Source organism: Styela clava, chromosome 11 (assembly GCF_964204865.1).
Source record: "Styela clava chromosome 11, kaStyClav1.hap1.2, whole genome shotgun sequence".
Classification (NCBI taxonomy): domain Eukaryota; kingdom Metazoa; phylum Chordata; class Ascidiacea; order Stolidobranchia; family Styelidae; genus Styela; species Styela clava.
In genome coordinates this window covers 2898802-2908583 of record NC_135260.1, presented here as the reverse complement: position 1 = coordinate 2908583, position 9782 = coordinate 2898802, and the positions used below count along the sequence as shown (strand labels likewise).

Genomic DNA, 9782 nt, shown 5'->3' with positions numbered 1-9782 from the left:
TTGTACTTAGCCTGCGCAAATCTTTTATAAATATTATTTTACAAAGCGACGATGACTTGTACATTTAATACATTCTGATCAAGCGTTAAACGTGAGGAACATTACTATTAATACCCCGTATATCAATGGCCCATATATGATCGAGAATAAAGTGTCAGAAACAGTCGGTTATCACACACGGGAGTGAGTAAATAGTTTATCGCCGTTACGCCAGGTAGCGCATGTTTGGATTGTCATTTCTTAACTTAACAAGTATTTTTCATACAAGTAACTCATACCAGCTTTCGAAAAAACTTTGACTGGTGATATTCAAATTGATGCTATTTGTATAACTCTGACGATCTAATATCGGTCGCGCACATGTTTGAAAAATACTAAAGTACACGGCAAACAAACAATTCACAGCCTTTGATTTAGGCATCATGTTAAAGTTGACTTTACTGAGATTGGATTTACGTTGTACTCTTGTTTATAATTTCAACACTTAACCGCTCACACATGGTCGAGTAAAATAGTCTGATTTCCGAAACCTACCCGGTCGAGGATGGAAGGGATCAGTAAAGAGCTAATAGAAAGTACAGTAAAGCAAGTATGGATTGTCATTTCTTAACTTAACAAGTATTTTTCATACAAGTAACTCATACCAGCTTTCGAAAAAACTTTGACTGGTGATTTTCAAATTGATGCTATTTGTATAACTCTGACGACCTAATATCGGTCGCGCAAATTCGCGTGCAATTCACAATCGATTCAGAGATGCACGAGTTCAGTGTCCATACAAACTAGCGCAGGCCACGTGGTACCGGATATTCGAATATTTTGCCAAGCCGCAAACTGTCTTACCAAGCAAGCGGAGACAGGCGAGATGAAGTTTTTTCGCTGCGTATATATTGGATAGTTCGATAAAAAAGAGAAAAGCGGCTGAACACTTTCGTGGCAAAACAGATCGAAAAAGTTGAATTTACTAATAATACCTCTATTGAATACTATTAATACCCCGTCTATCAATGGCCCATATATGATTGGAAATAAAGTGCTAGAAACAGTCGGTTGTTACACACGAGAATAAGTAAATAGTTTTATCGCCGCTTCGCCAAGCAGCGCATGTTTGAACAATTTTAAAGTAGTTGTATAATATTGTGATTTGTGAAATTCAACTACACATTAACGATAATTAGAGTTTTTACACGGCAAACAAATAATTTACAGCCATTGATTAGGGCATCATGTTGAGATGAATTTACTGATTTTACATGATAATATGACTTTGAAATCGTAATTTGGAGCTAGAAAGAAACGTTACAAATATCTCTAAGAAATAAACTCACGTAGGACACCAAAATTTTGTTAGAATTATTTAGAATACTTCTATTGCCGCTTCAGAAGTATGTGTACCAATATGGAGGTAACTAATTTTCTTCACCTATTTCACATCAAGTTGTGTAAAGGGACTGAAACCTATGTATGGGAGTATATTAACTTGGCTAACACAGACAGTCCCGAACTCGAAATAGAACTAAAATAAGAAAAATCGGAATAAAATTTTGGCCTTACCCTAACCTGGTACACATACTTCGGGAGTACCGTAAAATGATAGTAATTTTACTGCGAAATTAGTATATAAACAGTAAGACAAACTATTATTTATTGTGCTGAAATCACGGGGTACCAGAAAAATTACACAATATATATTTTATAAAATACAATCGAGAATATTAACAATAAATAGCAAAGTATTTTTAATATTCAAGAGAAATCAATATTATAGACATGCAAAGCTGAAATATATTTTTTGATTATGTGTTGAACATTATTTTAATCCTGCTTCTTATCAGATTTTATCTTTGCAATATTTTACTACTTATATCAATCAATGAGCTCTAATAAAAATTTGCGTTTCAAATTATACTTTGTGTTGATTATTTGAAATAATTCTGTGAAGATTATGAGCAATATTTATTGATTAGCATGTAGATTCTTCGTGGATTCATGGATTCAGACTCAATTTTGCTGTTAGTTGAAAAGTGAAAAACTTCGTAGTATGAGTTTGTAGGCATGCTAAGGCAAGAATTGTGCTTACTTGGTGTTCGCGTAATCGGAAGCTGACATATTTGTCAATACGAAACCCGAAGGCCGTTACCTATTGATACTGCCTGTCTCTGCTGCTTGAGTCGGAAATGTATTTATATTCCATTTCAGTATTATATATTCCTATAAAACAGAAGATCTCCCAAAGTTTCAAGGTCGTTGATCGTGACAGTACCAGTCTATATTCTGCAAGTAAATATTTATCAATATAAAATCAGAAGAAATACTAGATGTTTTTGCTTTCGTTGTTGATTTCTGTCGATAGAGGCGCTATTGAGCTATCAGAAGATTATAAATAAGAATGTTTAGAACCATAAATATTCTCTAAACGCAGAATCGTGATGATCTGTCTCGGTACTTTTCTATACCTTGGAAACACTCCGACTTGGGTCTCCGATTCGTTCATGCATCTTCTTCCACTTCTTTCTTTCTGACGACCTCACATCAACTTATGAATAATGTACCAGAATGAATTTTTGCGGAAAGAATTCAGGAGAGTGGGATATCGTCTTGTCCAGATATATAACTAAGTAAAAATTTAATCTAACTCTTTCACTAAGTAAAATGCTCAATTTGTGCCGAAAATATTGTAAAAAAAAATAGTTTACGCGGAACAACTCTATTTTTTTTATTTTTAAATTGTTCTGGCATGCATTCTAACAAAATACCGCATATCCATCGATAAAATGCTTTGCTGGTATATTAATTAACGTAAAATTTATTCCAAAGACATTTTGAAGTGCATTTATACGCAGAAGTCTGTCGAAGCGAATAAAAACGTAATCGAGAAAGGCGATTGGAGACCGCCGACTTATCGATCCTCCAAAAAAATTAATTACATGCTAATTATACGACATATTTCATCCAAAATCAATAGGCTTTTGTTCCAAGATATGATAAATGCACATGCAAAATTTGGAGCAGGTTCAACCTTCTTTTCGTGAGATATTCCGTAACATACCAAAGTGTCTGACAGACCAACAGACAAATACCTATCATACATACTAACCGATCAAAATCGATAAGTAACAAAGGCGGTTATTTGCAAACTAGACTCGAACTCGTCTATTCGCGACTCGAAGAAAATGTTTAGCGTTGAAAAAACTACTAGGACTCGGACTTTAGAGACTTGTGTCCAATACTGATCATATTTTTTTATAGTTTGTTATAGTCAGTAGTGTACTTACAGACGTATTTCTCACGCCTAGTTGTTAGACAAAGTGCATTTCATTTCTATTATGCTTCGACCAATATACATTGGTAAATTTAATAACCTTCCTAGCAGTACATTAATCTCAAGACAAATGCATCTCGATATTTTATTTTATTTCAATAAGTTATTTACAAACCATAATGAATGGAAAAGAAAAAAACAAATTTGAATGCTTAAACTAAACGGACTCTACAATAGAGTTCGATTAGATTCTGAGTGAAAAAATAAATGGTGCACACTTCAGTGATGGCGAAGAGTTTAAGTTTTCACGGTTTATATGTGGGTTGTAATTAGATTCTTGAGACTTCTATTTGAGATATGGGCTCGTTATGTATCCAATTTTTCTACGAACTGCAAACGAATTTTTCTCCGAACTGCGAATCGGTTGCAGGGGGTCATATCATTGCGACAGTTATGGCCTCTGGTTCACGTCATTAGTAGCTCCTTTGTTTCAGTGCTTGTATTATTCTTATCTTAAGATATTTACCGGGGCGTCTATGGTGTTTAAGTCACAGTTTTACGCTTAAGGGGTACATATTTGCATTGCTACACTTGTAGCCAGGTCGTTTAGTTGTCGATATGGTTGGCTGTCAGTATTTTATGGTATTTTTATTTGAACCAGGCAGATCTTTCCGTATCTACCGCATTTCATTTCGTGAGGGCCGTGACCTGGACTTTAAGGACTTGGAGACGGGTTCTATTATATACTATGGACAGAGTGTTCTTCTACCGTTTGTGGTGGTTGATCAAAGGGATTAGGTAATTTTCGAATACGTACAAAATTTGTTATGTACATCTGTTGGAACACATATATACAATAAAGAAAGGGCGTTTTACATAAACGTATTATGAAGGTTCATTACGAAGTGTTATATATATGTGGGTATGGCAAGAGAGAAAAAAATGGCATTTTACATAAAAAATTGAGTAGTTTCACATGAATTTTCAATAGGTATCGGTATATGCATGACAGAACAGTAACATTACTATATTTGGAAAGGAAAATATAATAAAACCGAGCCTTATTTCGTTTACGGTTCAAAGTGAGGCTTTAGGATAACATAGTAGACAGTGCGGCTTTGCAATTAAGTCCCCAGTATATAATTATATGCGTATAAATATAAATATGCATGGTTAAAAAAAGAAGGTATTGTACATGAGTGGCTATGGCAATTTTCTGAAAAGTTTCATTAAGTATCGGTATATCAACGACAAAATAAGAAATTTACTATATTTAAAAAGGCGAAGACTTATTGAATCACGGTTTTATGAGAACCGTTGGAAACCTCGGGACTTTGGTTACTGATTTCCCTTAGTGTTTGGGGGGATCGTTATTTCAGGTGATTTTCATCGACGAATAATTTTCGAAGTCATAGTTTGCAATCTACGTATTGGTGGTATGAAGATGTACACTACTGTGCTCATGCGTGGCCCTGCTACGTGGCCCTGAAATAATTCAGGTTGACATAAAACCCTGCGACATCTCGATAACCCATCGTTCTCCCACACATAACTCCAAAATCCACTAACCCGTAATTGCTAAATTTACAAACAGAAAGATCCGAAATAAAATTAAAAAGAATCGCCACCTGATTAAATCTGCTTCAAAATCAACTTGTATCCCAAATTCATCGAAAACCTTCATTGTCGAGAATCTAACAGACAGAAATAAAAATCTATTCTATCGAGCGAAAGTCCTGAAAAAACGTTGCGGATACGCTTTTCTGTGGACATCCAATGGAAAGGTTCTGGTGAAAAAAAATAAAGATACTAACACTTTATCAGTAAATAGTGAAGAAGATTTGGAGAAGATCAGATAAGTGCAAACATTTTAAACAAATAATACTCTATTACAATGTCTTTCTGCCCTACTTTGTCAAATTTGAGTTACTGTCAACTTTTTTCAACTGCCTCTTCCCACTTATTCGATAACGTAATGCATGTAGACTCTTGTATATTCATACATTTTATATTTAATGTCATTTCCCTTTCTTATTTCATTCACACATAGTCATAACCAATGCTATGAATGATTTAGCCACCTATCCCTCCAACTGGGAATCAGCTAGTATTATTCCTTTTGATGATTCAAAACCCAGTCGATACCTCGAAATAACTGATGTCAATGAGGTTTCCTCCAGGTTTTTACCATCAGACCTTATTCTAATACATTATAACATCAGATTGCTAGCAAAATATGTTGACAATCTAATTGAACTGACTTCGAATTTTCATTTCCTTCCTCATGTGATTGCTTTAAGTGAGACACGGATCAATAATAGGACCACATTTCTTAATGTAGACATCCCAGGGTACACTTTTTTCCATGTCCCCTCCCCAACTCAGGCGGGTGGTGTGGGTGTCTACATCAAAAATCATTTAGATTTCCAAATAGTTCGTGATCTTGACTTAGCGTTCCCTAACTGTGAGGATATGTGGATCGAGCTCAAATTTTCACAACCCAACTCAAAACTACAGAGTCTCACTATTGGAATTATTTACAACCATCCGAGAAGTAATATTCCATCGTTTACCCTAGCAATGGCTCGCCTTTTCGAAAAACTTGCAATGACCAAAAAAAAATTTGTAATACTGGGTTTTCCACTGCTGTGTATTTCGATATGCTCATGTCATACTATGTTCTTCCTGTGATTTCTAAACCTACTAGGGTCACCTCTACCTCCCACACCCTCATAGATCACATTTATACAAACGCCATAAACCAATGTTCTTCATCATTTATTTTAATAAGCGACTTGACCGACCATTTTCCTGTAATGTGCACAATATCAGGTGTACATATAAGCATCAAGACCAATACTCGCATGAAGAGCGATATGTCTAAATTTTGTAACGATTCTTTTAGATCCGATGTTGAGTCAATGTGTAGCAACTATGTGGGTGTTACCTTTTGTAGAGAAAATTTCAATTACTCTTTTGATACATTCCTTGGTCGCCTAAAATGGTTAATTAACAAACATGCGCCTTTACGACCCCTTTCACGCAGAGAAAACAAACTTTACTCCAAACCCTGGATCACTAGGGGAATTAGGAAGTCCATGAAACACAAAAATAATATGTTCAAAAATAAATTTTTAAGGGGCAATACATCCCAGCGCGTCTACTTCAAAATATATAGAAATATGTTAGTACATTTGCAAAGGAAATCTAAAGAACTGTTTTATCGCACTGTCCTTGAGACCAACCGAGGTGATGCTAAACGCAAGTGGAAAACGATCAATGACATCATTAAGATACAATCCAAAAATTCCATCTCCATCTCAGAATTGAAGCTCAAAAATCGAACCACTGTGACTGACCCAGTCCTGATTGCTAGTGAATTCAATAAATTCTTTTCAACGGTAGGGAAGAAACTTGCCGATGATCTCCCACAAAGCTCAGTCTCATTTACCGACTTCTTGGGTACTCCCCTGCAAAATTCATTTTTTCTTGAACCTACGTCACCTTCAGAGGTCTTCCAAATTATAGCGAACCTGAAAAAGGGAAAAGCTGTTTGACCTGATGGTATTCCATCCCACATTCTTAAATCTGTCGCTGATATCATCTCACCAGCACTAAGTCACTTTTTCAGCGCGTCATTTAGATTAGGTACCTTCCCTTCTTCACTTAAGATTGCAAGAGTGGTACCTATATTTAAGAATGGTAGTAATAATGATCCTTCAAATTATAGACCAATTTCAATACTACCCCTAATTGGCATAATCTTAGAAAAACTATTGCACAGCAGAATGCTCAATTTTTGTACCAAATTCAACCTAATCAACAAATGTCAATTCGGATTTCAAACCAATCACTCGACCAACCACGCTATTCTCGACCTAATTTCTTATATTTACGATAAACTGGATAAAGGAGAATTTGTTTGTTGTATTTTCCTCGATCTTAAAAAAGCTTTCGACACCGTCAATCACTCTATTCTCTCACACAAACTGAGACATTATGGTTTTCGAGGTGCTTCAGGCAACTTATTCTGCGATTACCTGTTCGGTCGACAACAATTTGTCGAAGTGGATTTCAATAGGTCTGCAATGCTCCCCATCCACTGTGGAATTCCTCAAGGTTCTGTATTGGGACCGCTTGCTTTCCTCGTCGCAATAAATGATCTGTCGTCCTCCTCCAACTTCTTGACCAAACTTTTCGCTGGCGACGCCTGTTTGCTTGACAGTTCAAAAGATTTGAATACGCTTCAAGACAAAGTAAACTCTGAAATTAAAAAAATATATGATTTGATGGTTTGTAACAAATTTACAGTGAATGTGGATAAATCTAAAGTGATGTTGTTCACCCCCAAAACTCGTACTAGACATGCAAACATCTTGATTAAAATAAATGGTATCACTCTCGAAGTTGTCCAATCATACAAATATCTGGGCCTTCATATCGACAGCCAGTTAAAATGGAACACCCACACTGCTGAGCTACACAGAAAACTTTCAAGATCGGTAGGGATTCTGAGAAAGCTCAGGCACTATGTACAAGACGCAACTTTGCGAACTGTATATTTTGCTCTTTTCCAATCCCATTTACAATATGCTATAGCTGCTTGGGGAGCTGCCTCCCAATCAAACTTGTATAAATTAGAGGTCCTACAAAATAAGGCCATTAGAATTCTCACTAGAGCACCCATTCGTTCCAACTTAAGCATCCTATACCACAAGATCAAGGTATTAAAATTGCCCGACATTCACAAGTTTGTGATCTCTAAGATCATGCATCAATTCCACAACCAGAAATTACCTGCAGCTTTTGACAATCATTTTGTTCAACTTAGTTCCATGCATGAGCATAACACCCGCTCCTCGTCAAGATCTAATTTATTTGTACCCCGCTATTCCCTAAGCAAAACCCAAAATTCCTTAAAATATAGAGGCGTTTTAATTTGGAATAGTATCCCCCAATGTTTACGCGACTCCACATACTCTACCTTTAAATTTAAATATAAAAAACTCATGCTCTCTTCTTACCTGTCTCCTGCCAGGACCTTGAGTTGATGTGTTGTCAGCATTCAGTCTTGATATTGCCATGAATCCGCGATCTGATCCACAGATCCTAACAGTTGTAGTTGGGTTTTTGAATCTGTTATTTAATGTTTTCGTATCAAATGTTGATATGCTATTTTCTCAATTATTGTTATTTTATATATTGATATAACCGTATAACTCGCCTTACACATTTTTGAACCATGTACCAATTGCTTTTATATATAATATATTTCGTAAGACTAATAGTCTTCATAAGAACATATAGATGGAGCTATAAACTCAAAAAAACCCAAAATCCATTTGTTGCTGCTGTTGATTAATATTTAAATCATCTTCTATTTGATTGATCAAATATTATATTTTAAAACCGGTATGGCTATGTATTGCATACGCTAGGTAGGTCGGTGAGCTATTTTAAAAATAACTCTTATCCTGCCGGAAGAATTTTTGTGTGTTTTTTTCTTTTAAATATTTTCTTACCTGTTATTCATATTATCTTGCTTTTTAACTTATTGGATTGCTTTTGCATTTAATTCTCAATTCTTCTTGGACTTTGTAATGACTCCAGCACCACCTCTTTCTCACCTCAGCTTCACCTCATTCTCTATTTGAAGGTGAACTTAACAAAGTCCATGGTTAAGGGCACCGTACTCTGTGTGGCCACATCTTTGAAATGTCGTTTGCATGGTTACATTACTGACGGTGCTCGGAGTCTAGTGTTGTACGTATTTGGTTTGAATTTTGCTGTCTTTTTTTTCTCATGATATAATGTTTGACTTCTTTCTCTCTCCTGTTTATATTTCTGTTAGATTAATTCACGGGTGTCGCTGCTCGTTAACCAGTTTTGGTTTTTCGCGATTCCTTTCGCCCTGAAATGCCGTATTTAAATTCCTTTTTTATATTTATTTGCATGAAGTGTTTTTTTTCTGTTTGGTGAAAAAATAAATTACTGATTACTGTCACTGAAAAGCAATATACTTTGAAGTTTATTTTGTTATTTTTGCATCTTACATTTACTTAATTACTTCCTAATTGGTTTTAGATGCAATATAGGAACTGTTTACTATTCTGGGCTCATACTCATTTTCTTACCACTTCTTCCCAAAGCCTCTGCGACCTCTACCCACGCTTTTCCTTTTGCAATTGTATTCCTGTAAGCTGCTTCTTTTACAGCGTAAAGACACTTCCTTTTTCTAACCTCAACTATGAGATGTTCTAAATCCATACCCATATCTCTTCAATCTGTATAAATCATTGTACAGTTTTTATTGTTTTAAAAATAATAACCAGTGTATTGATATACAACTGCATCATACACTCGCCAAAAAGCCTCAAATTTATATCTAAACAACAGCTGTCTTACCTAATTACTGCTCTTCACACAATGCCTATCAAGTTCCTGATCCAAAATACCGGTACCACTGCACCCGGAATATAAGACCTTTTGTTATGCGTCGACACAACGCAGTGTGAACAAG

The 9782-nt window shown here is 35.6% G+C and overlaps 1 protein-coding gene across 1 annotated transcript; it reads right to left on the bottom strand.

The window, feature by feature from the left end:
• Nucleotides 1-5852: 5852 nt before the first annotated feature.
• Nucleotides 5853-9567, bottom strand: LOC120335814 (uncharacterized). Its single transcript, XM_078118068.1, has 4 exons — nt 8785-9567; nt 8287-8398; nt 7303-7525; nt 5853-6795 (listed from the first exon to the last, which is right to left on the bottom strand). The coding sequence occupies exons 1-3, from the start codon at nt 8793-8795 to the stop codon at nt 7337-7339; spliced, it is 312 nt and encodes a 103-aa protein (XP_077974194.1). The 5' UTR covers nt 8796-9567; the 3' UTR covers nt 5853-6795; nt 7303-7336.
• Nucleotides 9568-9782: the final 215 nt, after the last annotated feature.

Excerpts from the sequence above, each read along its gene's own strand:
- LOC120335814 (XM_078118068.1), bottom strand. Across the intron at positions 7,526-8,286 it reads AAGGTCCTGGCAGGAGACAG|AGTTTACTTTGTCTTGAAGC; the intron begins GTAAGAAGAGAG and ends TTTTAATTTCAG.